Source organism: Trametes versicolor (genome assembly GCF_000271585.1).
Source record: "Trametes versicolor FP-101664 SS1 unplaced genomic scaffold TRAVEscaffold_15, whole genome shotgun sequence".
Classification (NCBI taxonomy): Eukaryota; Fungi; Basidiomycota; class Agaricomycetes; order Polyporales; family Polyporaceae; genus Trametes; species Trametes versicolor.
The window spans coordinates 730,873-748,243 of NW_007360335.1; the positions used below are offsets into that span (position 1 = coordinate 730,873).

At 55.9% G+C, this 17,371-nt stretch overlaps 5 protein-coding genes across 5 annotated transcripts; 3 read left to right on the forward strand and 2 right to left on the reverse strand.

The window, feature by feature from the left end:
• Positions 1-465: 465 nt before the first annotated feature.
• Positions 466-2,981, reverse strand: TRAVEDRAFT_40818 (MFS general substrate transporter; the record flags this gene model as incomplete). Its single annotated transcript, XM_008046841.1, has 17 exons — positions 466-656; positions 718-851; positions 914-1,106; positions 1,176-1,234; positions 1,356-1,380; positions 1,440-1,559; positions 1,618-1,689; positions 1,748-1,796; positions 1,852-2,005; positions 2,067-2,141; positions 2,200-2,223; positions 2,278-2,297; positions 2,353-2,401; positions 2,458-2,486; positions 2,540-2,554; positions 2,623-2,690; positions 2,744-2,981. 17 exons carry the CDS (start codon positions 2,979-2,981, stop codon positions 466-468), a joined length of 1,515 nt encoding a protein of 504 aa, XP_008045032.1.
• A 2,082-nt stretch (positions 2,982-5,063) lies between these two features.
• On the forward strand, positions 5,064-7,803 carry TRAVEDRAFT_54102 (P-loop containing nucleoside triphosphate hydrolase protein; the record flags this gene model as incomplete). The annotated part of the gene is made up of 9 exons (XM_008047015.1): positions 5,064-5,507; positions 5,563-6,321; positions 6,380-6,407; positions 6,482-6,685; positions 6,753-6,986; positions 7,048-7,056; positions 7,135-7,333; positions 7,392-7,727; positions 7,785-7,803. 9 exons carry the CDS (start codon positions 5,064-5,066, stop codon positions 7,801-7,803), a joined length of 2,232 nt encoding a protein of 743 aa, XP_008045206.1.
• A 722-nt stretch (positions 7,804-8,525) lies between these two features.
• On the forward strand, positions 8,526-12,223 carry TRAVEDRAFT_40820 (glycoside hydrolase family 92 protein; the record flags this gene model as incomplete). Its single annotated transcript, XM_008046842.1, has 23 exons — positions 8,526-8,739; positions 8,790-8,848; positions 8,910-8,984; positions 9,038-9,158; positions 9,220-9,266; positions 9,319-9,371; positions 9,422-9,540; positions 9,600-9,685; positions 9,738-9,816; positions 9,866-9,916; positions 9,975-10,208; positions 10,258-10,319; positions 10,376-10,475; positions 10,525-10,581; positions 10,641-10,674; positions 10,731-10,929; positions 10,989-11,057; positions 11,122-11,208; positions 11,260-11,388; positions 11,450-11,545; positions 11,602-11,749; positions 11,804-12,006; positions 12,056-12,223. The coding sequence occupies 23 exons, from the start codon at positions 8,526-8,528 to the stop codon at positions 12,221-12,223; spliced, it is 2,490 nt and encodes an 829-aa protein (XP_008045033.1).
• Positions 12,224-12,463: 240 nt separating this feature from the next.
• TRAVEDRAFT_136512 (MFS general substrate transporter) lies at positions 12,464-14,968 on the reverse strand (the record flags this gene model as incomplete). The annotated part of the gene is made up of 15 exons (XM_008047016.1): positions 12,464-12,657; positions 12,720-12,853; positions 12,910-13,102; positions 13,155-13,213; positions 13,340-13,364; positions 13,437-13,556; positions 13,619-13,713; positions 13,757-13,797; positions 13,855-14,008; positions 14,089-14,163; positions 14,210-14,233; positions 14,298-14,317; positions 14,373-14,421; positions 14,612-14,702; positions 14,767-14,968. 15 exons carry the CDS (start codon positions 14,966-14,968, stop codon positions 12,464-12,466), a joined length of 1,476 nt encoding a protein of 491 aa, XP_008045207.1.
• Positions 14,969-15,723: 755 nt separating this feature from the next.
• Positions 15,724-17,262, forward strand: TRAVEDRAFT_54106 (uncharacterized protein; the record flags this gene model as incomplete). The annotated part of the gene is made up of 3 exons (XM_008047017.1): positions 15,724-15,916; positions 15,978-16,743; positions 17,115-17,262. The coding sequence occupies 3 exons, from the start codon at positions 15,724-15,726 to the stop codon at positions 17,260-17,262; spliced, it is 1,107 nt and encodes a 368-aa protein (XP_008045208.1).
• Positions 17,263-17,371: the final 109 nt, after the last annotated feature.

Genomic DNA, 17,371 nt, shown 5'->3' on the forward strand with positions numbered 1-17,371 from the left:
AGATGAGAATAGTGCGCAGAAGAATGGGTAGCCCCGGGCAGTGGTCGATGTTGGGTCGGTGCAAGAGTTGTTGGGCGCTCACAGTCAGCTCCTTCATGCCGGCGGCACACGTGGCATGCCGGCCGTACATCACCGAAGGAGGGGAGCGTCCGGCAAACCCGGCCGGCCAGTCCGAAGTTTGCTGGTTAAGACCTTTGGTGTTTCGATTCGGAACGGTTACTTTACCTACTGGAGTCAGAGAATAATAAGAGCAATGGTCTACGTCCACCTGTGGTACGCTCTATAGTTTTAACCAGCAGTGCACTCCGTATACTGAGTCATGACAACACTTCTATCGTTACAAAAAATTTGGTACACGTACACAAGGAGTGAATACACGCCAAAAATCAGCAAGGCCATGGGCGTAAACCCGCACGGCACCCACATCAGCATCTGCGTTCCCCCAATGTGCGAACGCGCAGAGCCTCAGAGCGTGTACCGGAAGTCAGGCGCACGGTCGCCCATGCGCCTTAGTTCTTCCGGGGTGTAGCGCGTAATGCCCTTCTCGGTCGCGTCGCGCACCAACGCCTCGCGACGCGCATTAATGCGCTTGTACGCGAGCACCGTGATCGGCACAGCGATGAACCCAATCCCGACGAACATGAGCTCAATACCGTCTGCGCGTCCCGTAGGTCAGTCATGCTGTAAAGGGGAAAGAAGGGCGGATGAAGGGCTTACGTCCGAGGATGTAGCGCGGAGCGTCCTGGGTGCGGTAGATGTTGCTCGCGATCGCGCCCCCAAAGTTCCCGATGCCGATGTGCAGCGCCATGCCCACGCCGCGCTTGTAGTGCCCTGCGAGATTGTTTCCCAGCCTGCGCAGTTGTCAGTCTCACAAGTCGAAGGGGGAGTGCGGATGAAGAAAGGATGTACGCACCACGCGACGACACCGGGGAAGCCGGCGTATGAGCCCGCAACGATGAGGAAGGTGCCGAAGTACTTCGCGCCGATCGGCACGTCGCAGATGTTGATCACGAAGCCGACGAGGCAGAACGTGAGGCCGGCGAGCACGAACGGGTACCGTGTCTTGATGCGGTCGGACCAGACGGCCCACACGAGCAAGGTGATAGCTGTGGACGCAGCGCGCGTCAGGTTGACTGGTTACTGCACGATGAAGAAGAACACTGAGAACGACGTACTCGCAAAGACGTAGGGCGGTACGGTGAGGAGCTGCGAGATGGCAGTGGTGAAGCCGAAGCTGTCGTCGAGAAGTTAGAAGCTACCCTCGTCGACTCGGACTACAACATACCCGTTGATGATGGACCTGCACGTTTACGTCAGCGCAGCTCGACGATCGTACACACGGAAGTAGCACTTACGGCAAGAACAGCGAGATACCGTACACTGCACAGAGAACACTCTTTTAGCAGAGGTCCGTCAGCGACAGTATTGAATGTACGCACGAGGTGCGATGATCGACATGTAGATCAGGATGTGCATGTACACCTGCCAGTCGGTGATCGTCTCCCAAATGTGGCGTATTTCGAAGTGCTCTTCCTCGCCGACAGACGAGTTGTCGTACTCTAAGTAAACAGAAATATCAGCGCGCGTGCACGCGTCGAGCGGGGATGAAAGACGCACTTTTGCGGTGAATCACGTACGCGCGCTCTTCCGGGGTGAGGAACGCGGCAGTGTGCGGGAAGTCGACAAGAACTGCAGGTAGATTTGCGGTTAACGCTATAGGCAAGTATACACGCTTAAAAACACGCACTGAAGAACGAGATAGCCCCGACCACGACTGTCAGCAGACCCTCAATAATCTGCCGCGCTGATTAGAGCTTGCACCCTTGGCCCCGGAAGCAGCGCGAGACGTACGAAGATCCACGACCACCCCAGCAAGCCCGCGGTCCCAGCCATGAACGAAATGCCGAATGCGAGGAGCCCCGAGAACGCCCCTGCGAGCGTTGCACCGCCGAAGAAGATCCCGATACGGAATTGAATCATGTGCCGCGGGTACCACAGGGTAAGGCTGACAAGTACAGGTTGAGCCGTTAGTAGTGGGACGATGCATTGCAGGCGAGAGTACATACTAATAAACAACTCCGGGGAAGAGACCGGCCTCTGCGATTCCGAGCAGGATTCGTACTCCTACAAGCTGAGGGTAGCTATAGATGTTGGAGGTGAGCATACGCAGACATTCAGCAACGGGCCAGTTCGACGTACGTCTTGACGAGACCCATCAGCGTCCTACGTCCGTGCTCAGTATGCGCCGGACGCCAACGGAGTATACGCGTCACTCACATGATAACTCCCCAAGCGAGCTAATTGCATCGGGGGTAAGTTCGCTGGCAGCATGTAGTCTGTTAAACCACGTACCGTAATTCCGGGAAGCCACCTTGATGGTCGGAACTTCTTCAAGACCAGGCTATGAACCAGTCGTCAGTAACGGAGACTGATGCACGTGCGTCGAATCTGATTTACTTCGCTGGGCATTCAAACAGGCAATATGGCTGTTGAAGGTTTGAGTTTCTGAGCGAGTCATGACAGCGATCATCAAACTTACGACGAAGTACATCGTCTAGAGGATGGACGTGAGCACTCTAGGTCCGCGTATCAAACACCAGGAAGCATGGGGTGGGGGCTCACCAGTGCGATGTTGTACTTGTTCCCCGTCAAGTTGAGCTGCGTCGTAAGACCCTGCAGCTTCGCGTTTCCTGGAGCGGCAGATCAACATAGGCCCGCGCGAGATCATTGAAGTGTTGCTCACCAATGTTACCCCGGTCCAGGAACGAGCAGAGATACATGAGCGTAAGGATGGGCATGAGCCGCAAATCGATCTTGCGGTACAGCGCTTTCTGCTGCTCGGCGTTGAGCTCCGGCGGGGGCGGGAGGGTCTCTTCTCCACCGTACGCGATGACAGGCTTCACCGACACATCCTCCTCCACCGACTCCGCCGCGTTCTTCTCGATGCTCCCACTCCGCGCGACGCGTTCTGTCGAGGCCATTGCTGCACCTTTCGACGCGTTCAAGGAAAGAAGGACGTAGATGTCGTGAGAGTTAGAACCGCAAAGACGTCAAGGGGAGATGTGCGCGCTCGCAGCAGGTGGGGTGCGAGTACGGCGCCGTGGACAGGGTGTCCATGCCAGGCTTATAAGCCTGTCGAGCGTGTCGGCAATCCATGTCTCATACACACGCTATACCAAGGCACCCGGTGGTCCGGGAAGTTGGGGCTAGCGGCGGGTCACGTTGGGAAGCGTACAAACACCCTCGGTGACGGCAGCCACTTATCTGGACGCCTAAAAGTAGCACAGCAGGGAAGGGCAGGGACGCCTGCGCGCCAAAACACTGCGGTGTTCTCATGTGAGCATCGTGTGTGACAGTAGACAGTATTCCCATGGGCCGCCAGCTAAATCCGGGGACGATGCGGCGGAGTGATCGCCTGCTGTGGGGAAAGATGGTGTGGCCTTTGGGGTCGTGTCGACGTCGCGCGAGGAGAGCTTCGGATAGCGTTGGTGGTATCTACGCTCAACGTCGTGTGCCGCGGACTTGAGTGAGAGGTATTTTCCGGGGATAAGGGCATCCCTAGGACACCTGAGCTTGTTTTAGGGCAACAAAGTAGCGTCTTGGCTGCAGACCCGTGACTGCAGGATCAAATGGAGACAGCGGGAGACACTATCAGCAGCCCGACGGACTCGAGAGTCGAAGAGACTCGAGTCGTACCTCAGTGCTCAGCGGTCGCAGTAGCAAGCTCAGACCTATTTTTTCCCGAGCTTTCGCGGATTCGTTGGGCCATAGAGGTGGGAGCGAAAAAGGACTGGTCCCGGTTGGGCGATTCGGAGAGGACGCCCAACCCGACCGAGCGCTAAATGAGGAAGCGGCAAAAACGGGCCGAAAGGGAGTCAGGGCGCTTAATACATTGCGCGCGCGCCTCGACTCCGAGTTCGAGTCTTCGTTGCTCCTTCGCCAACACCATCGCCAGTCTATTCTGAGTGTACGCGGACCTCGGGGCCAACTTGCTTTCTTCTCGATATCCACGCGATTGTGAAAGCTTGGAACATCTCGTTGTACACAGTACTGCCCAGGAGAATAGTGAGTCTGAAGTCGAAGGGGTCCCCGACGGAGACTGGTTCGCGACTTTCCCCTATTCCGTTTTGCACCAGGTGAGTCCTTTGACATGGTACTAGCATGCAGTGGTGGCCCCGAGTGTCGTCTTCACGCGAGTGATGATTCAAAATATATGTATGTGAGCTTCAACGTGCAAGAGGCAGCCTTTTTTGTGCGTTATGACTGGTCCGTTACTCACGGTACTTGTTGCGTTCTGGTGCGTTTTACGCAACGAGAATCTTTACAGCTACTCATGCCTATCCACTCACGCAGAGTCATCGCAGCTTCTACTACAGTCTGCTCGCCCTGAAATGTGTTCGAACACGCTTCCAAATTCTCCCAGACAAGGAAGCGTAGAACGCGTGGAGTGTGGTCGTGAATCCGCTTCTTTGCCCGCACGAGGCAAATTCATCAGTACGTCCGCAAAGAGTCATCCCGGCCTCCGTCTATCAGCGGCTTTTAGGGTGGCAGGGCAGTACATGTGTTGCAAACGTTGTCTGAAGGGTGTTGTGAGTCAATTCACCCTTGTGAACGCTGCCGAAGTGAGACCAGTCCGGAGAGTCACTACCGGTGTCTTGCGGAGCCGCTGAAAGGGTAGACTCCATTTTCATCGTGTTCACCGCGTTCTGCGGTCGACTGCGGTGGACGGCCCAGCGATCAAGATTCTTCGGGAACGATTGGATCTGGGCGCGCTGCAGCACGACGCGCGCACGAGGCTCATCTATCACTCCAGCGCGTCCTTGGATTCCACATACATAACCTTCCGCGGACACCCTTCCCTCCCTTGTTCTCGACCACGTCCTCCTCAAGCGCGAACGCCACCAATCCGCCATGATGCTCAGAGGCAAAGCACGCGCCGTCCACCACCACCGTTTCGTCACCCGTGAGTGCTCATATCTGCTCAATCGTTAGCGTCTCCATGCGCTGCAGCTCCTGCGTGTTCGCAAGCCGGAGTGCCACTCCCGCGGGCGGTCGTTAACCAGATGTTCGGACACTCAGCTGGCGGGCTCGTCAACGACGACGGCTCCCCCGGTTTCGCAATGCCCGCGCTCGCCGGCGACGTCGTCGAGTTCGACCCGACAAAGGATGAAGCGCCGGTGGCGGAGGAGGAGGTCCCGCAAGGTCCGCCCGGCAGCGTGCTCGAGGTGAAGTATCTGCATGAGATCCATGACTCCTTCAAGAATCAGTGGATCATCAAGCCCGCTCCGGCGCCGACGGAGGAAGACAAAGCAACGAAGAACGACGGCGCCAAGTACTCCGTGTTCGCGTTCACGGTCATCCGGAAGTTCAACTACAGCCAGGACGGGAAGGCGAACACCTTCAATGTCACCACCTCTCTGCAGATCAATAGCCCGGAACTCGTCAAGGTCGGGAAGGAGGTACTAGGCGATGTGCAGGGCATCTCCTGGACTGCCAAACCGCTCCGCGTAAGTTTTTTCCGCGCGCTCGTCCGTGGGAGACTAAAGCTAATCTCCCCCTTAGATTGATCCGCAGACACTGTTGTCCTGGTACCCGGAGCTACAGGCGCGCGCAGACGAGCTCGCCGCCCAAGTCAAAGACGAACCCGAGGAGTCGGCACTCCGCCTCACGCACGAGCACCTCAACCACCTGCTCACATACCTCAAAGAGACCTATGGCAATACGCTAGACACGCTTTCCTCGCTCCTGGAACATGGTCAGATCACGTTCGAGCTGCTCTGGTCGCTCTTTGTCCCGGGCAAGACGACACTCTATGCGCTTTGCCCCATCACCTCGGAGCCTCGCGCGCTGCGCCTCGTCCATGCTGAGCTCTGCCAAAAGGCAGACTCGCAGGCACCGGTATCCGCAGCGTACGACCCTACCGGCCTGCTAACGTCGAAGAACTCGCAGGAGCAGCAGATGCAGTTCTTCTGGCGTCTCGTTGTCGAGTACGTCGAGGTCGACATCCAGGCCCACGGGGACAGTGCAGGCGACATTGGGAGCAGCTCGTCGGCGCAGCCCAAGAAGGACGTGTGCCCGACGTTCGGGTACGCGGGGCTGGGAAGAGTCATAGACGTGCCGCGCTTCAAGGGCGCAAAGAAGATCTCGAGCCTTGTCGCGTACCCTATCCAATACTACCCGGGGCTCGGGGGTGTTGACGGCCTGAAGGAGCGCCTCATCAAGCGCGGGAAGAAGTGGACCGAGTTCGCAGGCGGGATGCACCACGTTGCGTACCGTGGGCTCGCGTTCAAGTTCAAAGAGACTTCGCACATCAAATTTAGCGTGAGCCTCACATTCCCCGTGCATGTCGCCGGATACCCTGACGCTAAAGCCGTGACAGGTTAACTCTCGGATCATGATAGACCGAAGTGAGCAAAGCACCGTTTCCGGTCCCAGGGCTGTGTTTTGTGGGACTGCACTGACGAGCGTGGGTGGCCCGCAGAGACGTTCGCGGACACGGTGCCCAACTACCCGATGCTGCCCCGTGTGTCGAAGACACTGTCCGGGCAAGACATCGATAGGCACGCACGGCGCGCAGCTGCGGCAACGTCGAGCGCGGACCCGGATGCCCGCGAGCTGACTGATGAGGAGCTCATCCTCACGTCGCCGATCGTGTACGGCTTCGGATTCGCAGACAAGCAGTGGCGTGAGTATCGTTCTCGCCGTAGTCGCCCTCGCCGTACGCGTTCGCGAAGAGCTAACCCGCGTTGTAGTGGAGTTTATTGTGGAGCGGGTCGAACGCTTCGAGTGGAACGACGAGGCGTTCGAGCAGCTCGTCATCCCGCCCGCGCACAAGACGGTGCTCAAGACGCTGGTCGAGTCGCAGAACGCGGGCGCGTCGGCCAAGTTCGACGACTTCGTGTCCGGGAAGGGCCACGGGCTCGTCATCAACCTCTTCGGCAACCCAGGGACAGGCAAGAGCCTGACGGCAGAAGCGATGAGCGAATGTACGTCCCTGCGTCTTTGTGTCTCTCACCGAGCTAAGCGGAGCCGCAATCACCCCTTTAGACGTGCGAAGTGAGTCTCATGCGCTATTCTCGACACATGCACAGCGCTAACTGGATCCACACCGTCTCCTTCCCACTCATTCTCCAGAGCCCTTGTATGTTGTGGGAGCAGCGGACCTCGGCACCCATGCTGAGGCCCTGGACCAGAACCTCACCTCCATCCTGAAGGTGGCTGCGGTCTGGGGTGCCGTCGTGCTCATCGACGAGGCAGATGTGTTCCTGGAGGAGCGCACTCTTGCGCACCTCGAGCGCAACGCTATGGTCGCGGTCTTCCTCCGCCAACTAGAGTAAGCGCTCACGCGTAGAACTCACCGAGAAGTGTCTTGACACTTTTCGCGCTCGCAGGTACTTCCGTGGAATCCTGTTCTTGACCACGAACCGCGTCCGCGTCTTTGACGAGGCATTCCAGTCCCGCATCCACGTCTCCTTGCGCTACCAGGATCTGTCGCCTGATGCCAAGCGTCATATCTGGCTCGCATTCCTCAAAAAGGTCAACGGCGACGTGCCTTACGGCGGCATAACGCAGGAGCAGCTGCGCTCCCTGGGCGAGAAGAAAGTCAATGGAAGGCAGATAAAGAACATCGTCAAAACGGCGGGCGCGCTCGCGATTGGACGGCAGCAGCCGCTCACGTTCGCACACTTGGAGCAGGTCCTGGACCTTATGGAACAGTTCGATACAGCGTAGGTGTCTGGTTGCATTTTCAGTATGTGTGTAGCTAACGTTGCATCGATGAACAGGCATATCATGTACCAATAGAAGATCTGTAGAGTTCGGTAATGTGTAGAACGATAGTGTACAGCATAGATCTTTCTGGAGTTGACCGTAGGCGCCTTCGATGCCGAGATCTCCACTACACATGACTACTCCGTAGTAGATGACCGGAGGTAACGGATGCTGACAGCGTTCGCAGCAACGGAGACGTATTGAACGGGCAGTTTTCTGTGTACCGCATCCCTTCCGTACGTAACCTATTCTATGCAAAGGTCTCCGCCGCGCCGCGCGCTCATACAATTGGCATACTCACGTCTTTCTGCGACAGAGGCCGGTTGTCTTTGTCAATCACAGCACCTTCTGATCCTCACTAACACCTATACACGTGCCCAAGAGAAGCTCCTCGCAGGGCCGCGCCCGGCGCGAATCGTCCATGACCCCATGAAAGCAGGCCCGTCATACGCCCGCCCGCCCGGGTGTCCTATCAGAGCCCTCACCGTACGTTTTACACGCCTCACATGGTCCCCGTTCTTTGCATCGTGCCCGGCTACCTGATCAGATTCGTCCCCGCCAGCGGCGCGCGACGAGCATGGTCGTCGGTCAGCTGTCCTCAGTACGGACGCCTTCTGCGGGCTCGACTGAGGCGAAGAGCGTAACTGAACCCCGGCGCCGTCTGATTGCGTCCTCTGCTGAGGCACATTTTCTCAAGGCTCTGCGTATAAATCTGGGCGGCGGGAGGCAGCGATGCGGCCTACAGCCTGCCCGTCATGCTGCCGTTACGCGTGGTCATCGGGTTAGCGACGGCGTTCGCGCAGGTAACTGCTGCGCTGGTGGACGCTGATGCATCTGCAGCTTTGGCGAGCTCTGTTACGGCGTCCGCTGCAGTAGGGACCCCTTCGGCTTCTGCAAATTTCATTCGCGATGCGGCAAGTCATGTCAATCTCTTCATCGGGACGACCAACGGCGGGCATACTTTCCCCGGTAAGCAAGCCTCCGTTTTGCGTGAGCTCAGGTTGTGACGGCGGAGACAGGAGCGACAATTCCCCATGGCATGGTCAAGGTCGGGATGGACACCGACTCTCCCGGAAACGTATGTTGTGTTTCCCAGGACATGCGTTCTTCGTATGGACTTGTTTTAACCCCTCGAAAAGCATGCCGGTTACGACGCAAACCCCATCTTCAACGCGACGGGTTTCTCCCAATTGCACGACGACGGCACTGGAGGGGTGAGTCCCCTACAAGACCATAACTGGGTAGCATACTGAACTCGAAGACATAGGCGGTTCCGCTGTCCCTGTTCAAACTGTGGGCCTTCACTTCATGTGGGGTCGGAAACACCTTCGAAGAATGCCAGACGTCGATCTCGGGGCGTAAGGCGCTCAGGAAAGTCTTGCCAGATGGTGAGTTTCGTTGAGTAGATTATCAGTATCGTAAGTGGCGTGACAAGCTGTGCCACTTCAGGGTCTCCCGACGATGCGGCTGAACCAGGATACTTCTCGACAAACCTGGTAAGCATTCCCACTCCTCTTGTACTAGCATCCACTCATATGATCCCTTCAGTCCACCGGGATCCGCGTAGAGTTGACATCTACACGTCGCGCTGCCATTCACCGGTAAGTCTAAATTCTCGTACGCAATTGCCGATGTTCTCAACGTAGCTTAGGTACACATTCCCCGCAGGGACGAAGACCCCTCGCATGGTGGTCGATATTACCAACGATGGGCAGATGAGTAGCACGGACCCCGAGATGGACCTCGACCCCGACACAGCGCGTGTTACCGGTTGGTGCTTTGACACTGCATGCGTGATGCTAGTACCATCTGATGCATCGTGCATGTAGGAGGTGCTCACTTCGAAGCATCCTTCGGACCTGGACGGTATCGTGCGTTCACTTGCGTAGACTTCAAGGGCGATGGCTACGAGCTTGTGAGTTCGAGCGCTTTGATCGGGCTTGCAGATGCTTATCAGTGCTCCCTAGGGTGCACCCACTGAATTTGGCGCATGGCTAGCAGACTTTCCTGTGAAGCAAACGGTCACGGTTACGCAGTTGTATACGAGTGCGTTTGTCTCTTTTTTACTGGTAGTCCTTGCTCAGAATGCCCACAGGCTTCACCGACCAAATCGGCGCACTCTTCACGTTTGCTCCGAATGGGAACAGTGAGTGCCGACTGTAGCTTCCCCGCAGTTCGACCAACGACCGTCTATCGTTTGGCAGGTACCACTTCGATCCTGGCACGGGTCGGAGTGTCCTTTATCTCCTCCGAGCAAGCTTGTGCGAATGCGGAGGATGAGATCCCCGACTTCGATTTCGAACGAGTGCGCTCTGCGTCTCGAACACAGTGGAACGAGCTCCTCGGTCGCGTCCAGGTCGACACCACCAATGTGGACCCCGAGATCGTCGACCTCTTCTACAGCTCTTTCTACAGAACTCACCTGTCCCCGGCCGATTGTACGTGCGCCCCTTCAAATGTGTTGCTGCGTCATTAATTGTTGATCAGACACTGGCGAGAACCCTCTCTGGAACTCTACCGAGCCTTACTACGACTCCTTTTACTGCAACGTGAGTGCCTTGATCTAGGCGTGGCTCATAGAGTGAACTGATAATCTCGACGCAAGTGGGACACGTATAGAACACTGTACTCGTTCATGGCTCTTCATGATCCTGCAACTTTCGCGAGGATCGTGCGGGGTATGATCAACATCCAACAACACGAAGGTACACCTCTCGTTCTTATTCTCCTTCCTTGATTGACATCGTGTTCTAGGCTGGCTGCCCGAGTGCCGCGGCGCCACCGCAAAACACTATATCCAGGGTGGAAGCAGTGCGTATTCGTGTGGCTCTTTTGGCGTCGCCTTCATATTGAACATGCACCCTGCGTAGACGGCGACCCAATCCTAGCAGAGTTCTTCGTCAAGTGAGTCTCATGTGGGATGTTCAGTAGGGGTCTTCGTTTTAACCGGAAGCCGATAGATTCCACGAGCACGCCAAGGAACTTAGCGTCTCTGCGGATGCGCTTTACAAAGCTCTGCTTGCAGATGCAGAGTTGCAGCCACCGAACTGGGATTTGCAGGGCCGGCAAGTGAACATCTGGAAAACACTAGGATATATTCCCTCCGATGTCTGGGAGAGGAGTGGCACGAACTCGAAACAAGTGTCCCGAACGCTGGAGGTAAGCAACTGCGGGATATGCGCCAGGTGCTCGCCTGTTCAAGCCAAGGTCTCCCACAGTACGCCTTCGACGACTTTTCTATCTCCCAAGTCGCAAAGGTTCTCGGGAAGTCCGCTGATGGAAAGAAGGTAAGCGTATCTTGACACACCGCGCAGCGCAGAACTTAAGCTCGATGTCCGATGTCTTCTTTAGTACGCTCAGCGTTCGGAGAACTTCGCGAACGTTTGGAATCCGAACGTCACATTCCCTGGGGAGACAGACATAGCGGGGTTCATGCAGGCGAGTTCCATACAACTCGCGCGTATCATACGGGCTAATTCGCAACAACAGCCTCGCTTCGCGAATGGCGTCTTCAACTTCACCGACCCGAGGCACTGCAGTATCCACGATCCTATCCAGGCCACATGCTTTCTAAATGCGCAAAACCACGATGGGTTTTACGAGGGCGCGCCGATAGTGGTGCGGCGCTTGACCAATCTCTCCTGTGATAAAGCCAATCTCATCCGATTCGATCCTGTAGTACTCGCAATATGCGCCTCACGACACCGCGAAGCTCATCGCTCTGCAGGGAGGGAAGGAGAAGTTCGTGTCACGATTGAACTTCATCTTCAACCAGGTGAGTGCAGCCACTCCCGGCAGCGAAGATACAGCAGGTTTTACGACGACCATCAGGGTTACTTCGACTCTACCGACGAGCCCTCGCAACAGATCCCGTTCATGTACCACTACGCCAACAGACCGGGACTAAGTACTCAACGCTCTCGGCAAGTCATCGCGGAGTTCTACAACACCTCCATAAACGGCCTTCCGGGTAACGATGGTACGATTTCGACACCGTTGCACCACACGCGATTGCTGATGTCGCCTTACGCAGACTCCGGTGCCATGGGCAGCTACGTCGCCTTCTATCTGGCGGGTCTCTATCCTCTCCCCGCCACACGGCAGTTCCTTTTGTCTTCGCCCTACTTCCGCGAGATTTCTTTCCAAAACCCGGTGCTAAACACGACGACCACAATTCGCGCGAATGGTTTCCACGGAAATCCGAAGAACGGCACTGGCGGACACGTCTTTGTACAGGTTGGTCAACATACGCTTCGCATGAGTTGTACTGATGAAGCGTGTTCAGAGCGTGAAGATCGATGGCAAGCCGTGGAAGTCAAACTGCTTTATCGACTGGGACGCCTTCACTAGCGGCTCGCTCATCGAGCTCCAGCTCACAGACAACATCAACGTCGGGTGTGGAGCGGGCTTGGATGCTTTGCCGCCATCGCTCTCTACTGGGGGATACGACTAGCGCTTCGCAGCAAGACTCATTTGTAACAATCTTGTTGAGATAATCACAACGTGAATGTCAGAAGGTAATACAATCTTAGGCTACTGGACGTTGAGAATTCCCTCCTGAGGGTGCCTCCGTGTACTCTTGATCATCATGTAGCCTACGTCAGCATTGACCCACACCGGATGGCTACACCTGAGGTTGGGAGAACTTCCGTAGTTGAATTGTAACGCGCCCCTGGATAGCTCAATACGTGTCTTACAAAGTGTACCTGAAATCGGGCGCGCGGTCCCCCATCTTTCGCAGTTCCGCCTCCGTGTACTGGACCTCTAGGCTCTTCTCTTCCCGTTCGTGCTGTGCAGCGTCACGTCGCTTGTTGCCTTGCACATATGCGAGGGCGGTGAGCGGCACCAGAACGAGGCCGAGTGCGATGAACGCCATCTCAAAGATGTCTGAGAATAGATATTCGATGTTAGCATTCCTGAATGAACCCATCTCTCTGAACAAGCCTTACGTCCACGGGTGTAGCGTGGTGCGTCCTGAATGCGATAAACATTGCTCGCGATGACCCCGCCGATATTTCCGAACATGACCGTCATGCCGAGGCCAATACCGCGCTTGTAGTGGCCGATGCAGTTGTTGCCAATCCTGTAAGAGCCCATAAGCGTATGGTCCGCGTGCACAACGCGACATAGGATCCATACCACGTCAGCTCCATCGGCGCGCTGAGATACGCCCCGACCACGACGAGGTACGTCCCGAAGTACTTGACCCCAATGCTGACGTCGGCGACGTTGATTCCATAGCCGACTAGGGCAAGTACGAGGCCGGAAAAGACGAATGGGGAGCGCAACTTCATGCGGTCGGAGTAGATAGAACAAATGAGAACGACGATGGCTTATGGGGCAGTCAGTTTGTGATGGTCTCCGCGATGCTGAGAAGGTCTTACTGGCCAGAACGTAAGGTGGTACCGTGAGTAATTGAGATGTGACCGTGTCGAATCCGAAACTGTACTCGCAGAGGAACTTTTGAATCGATTCTACAGAGGACATCGTGCCTACTTACCCGTTAATGATTGATCTATCGACCCATATCAGCTTCCGCAGACAACAGTTGAATCCTCCCTGTACTCACGGAAGGAATACCGAGATGCCGTATACTAACAGCGCCAGCAGGAGAGACACTACATCAGCATACACCGCGAGAGATATTGTGGGGGAGGGATACGCACGAGGCATGGAGATAGTTACATCGGTGATGGCTGCGACGACAATCTTCCAGTCGAGCATCGCTCTCGGAACTTCTCGTAGGTCGAATTTCTCCTCTTCACCTCCCCCTGAGTAATCGCTTCCTGCAGGATGAGACGATGCACTGCTGAGTAAATATTGGTAGAAAATCGGGCAGCGTGCGTACTCAGTCGATCTAGCAAGAAAGTACGTTCCTTTGGCGTGAGGAAAGTTGCGGTGTCGGGGAGATCAACGAATACTGCAAAGCGGTCATTGTGAATTCTTTTGAATGAGCGTGTGGAATTGAAGGCACTTGCCAAAGAACGCAAGGATCGCGACGGCTACTGTCGCGAGGCCTTCGACAATCTGGGCAATACGAGGTGAACACGCTGTAACATGAAAGTGAAGAGCACAGGAGCGTACGAAGATCCAAGACCACCCGAGCAGCCCGTCGGTGCCGGACATGAACGAGATACCGTACGCTATCAGGCCAGAAAAGGCGCCTGAGCAGGTTGCGCCGCCCCAGAAAAGCCCGAATCGCCATTGCAGCATGTGCTTCGGATACCATAGCGACAGGCTTTTACGTGGTTGCGAGCGTGAAAAATGAGAATGAGAAGAAGTGTAAGACGTAGGGGAGGGGCGAAAGGCGAGACTGACAGATAGTAGATCCCAGGTGACATTCCGGACTCGGCGATGCCGAGGCATACGCGCACCGCAACGAGCTGGGGGTAGCTAAACGCCAGTCAGCGAATACAAAAGTGGAATTGGGTGAACGTACTTCTTCACGAGACCCATGCAAGTGCTGGATGTATGCGTGATCAATGAACCTATTGAAAGCGAACGTGGTAAAGGGGGCAGCGACTCACGCCACGATTCCCCATGCTAACTGTATGGACGGCGTGATGAGAACCAGGAGTCCACCAAGAAAGAAAACAACGTACTGTGAGGCCAGGAAGCCATCTCGAAGGCCTGAGCTTTTTGAGCAGCAGACTGAGTGGATTTGGAGTGAGTTTTGAACGAAGTGGGAACATCGAGGATACGCACTTTGCTGGGACGATGAAGATGCAATAAGACTAGAAGAGACAAAAATGAATAAGTAAATACTGATATAGTACTGTACAGGATCATACTAGATAATACATGGCCTATAAACACGATCAGCTCACGCAGGAATATAAACCCCGCGAGTTTGAAAGGTCTTACCAGCGCCGTGTTATACCGTTGGCCGGTAAGGTCCAATTGCGTGAGCAGTCCTTCAAGCTTCGCATTTCCTATATTGAGGCATGAGGGTCCGCTCGCCCGCATAGCTGTATAGTGGGGACGAACCGATGTTACCGCGGTCGAGATAAGACATCAGGTAAAGCAGAACTGATATAGGGATGAGCCGCATATCAACCTTGCGCCATAGTCGTTTCTCTTCCTCTACTGTCAGAGCAAGGGAGCAATCATCACTAGACGAATGATGTGGGACGTCCTCGACAGCTATAGAATCCACTTCTATCTTTTCGCTTGCCGGAGACAGCGGCGTGGGCGTCATTGTTGAGAGACAGACTTGTAGACGTTGGGTAGGAGGGGAAGAGGAGGGACCCGACGACACCCTCAAATGCACCGACGTACTCTTCAACTCTACGAGGCAGCATGCAAAGCATGTATTGAGACAGCTGACGATTGCTGAGCAATTCAACTCCGGCTGGGTTTACGGCTGGGCCGACCGAGGAAGTCGAGAAGAGGAGAAGCGTCACATTCTCAATGAGCTTCCTTCGCCAACGTGAGAGCGATCTTGGAGCGTAATGGAGTTGAGGCCTGCTGACCGCCCACGCTTCAACAGTGCTCTTCGAAGTTCGGAAAGCGATACCCTACTCAACAGAGGAAGAATTCCATCCTCCATCGACTAGCAAGTGCGCCGACATCGAATAGAGCGAGTCGCAGCTTCGCATGGCGTGCGCTCACCGCGCTGGGATTCTACGCCTGTAAGGGCGACTTTGTGAGCTTTGTCACCATCGTACACGCATGAGTTGGCAGTCACGGCTCACCGTATCGTCTGCATATATTTTACCTGGAATCTTGGCCCGCGTGAGGTGCCACGTATCAGGAAACTTCTAGTCTAACAAGGCCATATATCCACTTGCAGGCAGCACGAAAAGTCGATGAATCCTTAAAGATAATTTCAGCCTAATTATTTCACGATTCATACGCCGCATGCGGCTTGTCGAGGGAGAGGAAGAGCCGTAGCGTAAGTACTTATCATGCACGGACGTCGACTCTGAGCAAGGTCTGCGAGCGCCAACATCCATGCTGGAGGCTGCGGCCGTTGCCGGCGCTCGCGTGGATCTCGCGTGGCACTCTTCACGTGATCGTGACCAATGTGGCTGCACGCGCCGCGCGCAGGCGCGCGTATCAAGCTTGCTTCCTGCCGCCATCTTCACCGCCGACTTGCTGGCTGACATGGTGGACCCCCCACAATTGCGGATATCCTGCAGAATGGGTGCGCCTCACTACACGTTCTTGAAAACAACTGAGCGCTCGAACAACATGCCAATCTATAGTCTGTACCGACCAGTGGCTAGTCACGCACGTCGATCCATCGTGGCCTGTCTCTCAACTCAAGCAAATTCTCGTCCAGAGGTTCTCAAGGGAGCGCAAAACCGTGGAGAAGAGTCGGCGTACCATCCCTGTTTCTCCCCATAAGACCCGTCGGCGCTCTCTCTCGCCCATCACATTCGCTGCGCCCCGCAAACCTCGTCCGATAGTGACGGAGAACACGCCTTCGGTTGTGAGCGAGGAGGGACCAGAAGCGGCAGAGGAAACTGAAGAGCTTGACAGCGACGAAGAAGACGACGAGGTGGTGGACGTCAACAAGGCCTTGAGCGAGGCGCACCGCTACAAGTACAACACCCGGCCGTCAACTTCCTCTACATCAGACACTGTCTCCCGGCTCCCTCCTCCCGAGAGTTCCGGTACGTCGCAAGAAGTCGAGGGGTGCGTTCTTATCACCTTCTCCACGACCCAGATTTTGGAGGACCGCTTCTCCCTTGACTGGTATGACATACACCCCGGCGAGCTGCTCGAGCTGCACCCACTGGCCCACTCCTTCATCTCCCTGCCACGATTCTCGCTGGACGCATACATTGCACCGTACTTCGCGGCGAGAGTGTGGGCTCTCCGAGTCGTCGGGAATGCCTTGGACTCTACGCTCCGAGATCTTGGAATCCCACGCGATCATCAGACAGACGATGAGATCCCGGACGTCAGCCCGAGATCCCCATTGCTGCGCGACAGGAAGAAGAAAATCACGCTTGAATGGAAAGAGAGGTGGGCGGTTGTACATCAGGGTATCTTCTCCCTGTGCAAGGAGCGACATGTGAGTTTATTTCATGACTATATGCGGCCCAAACGTCGCATATTGCTTGACTCGCACTGGTCAGCGTGTGTGGTCACTGTGGGGCGACGATTATTCGAGGCTTTGCCGTCACGATAGCTCCGCGAATGATCATTGTACTCAAAGCTTTGTTCACAGGACACCCACGCGGCGTTCTCAGCACCTCTATCGACCATGCTCGCTATCCGAGACAGCACCCATTTTGATCTGCCACTTCGTTCCTCTCGCCGCACACGCTCTCTGCCCACACCGGGCCTATCATCATCCGGGCCTGACGTTATCTGTGTCAAGTTCCTCGATGCAGCTACGACTCCGCCGCGACACCGAACCATGAGCCAGGACTCCCTGTCCGTACCATTCGAGCGAAACTCGTCGGAGGCATCATCCCCACCAGCACGGGACGCGTGGTGGCGACGCGGATCACGCGAGGCGTCCGCGACTTTGAGCAGTAGTCTTGCGTCTAGCGCGAGTGCGCTCATGGGAAGCCCCAGCGGTTCCGGTCTTGCCGAGATGTGGGACGCACTTGCACGACGAGGGAGCCGTTCCGGGCTGGATGATTCC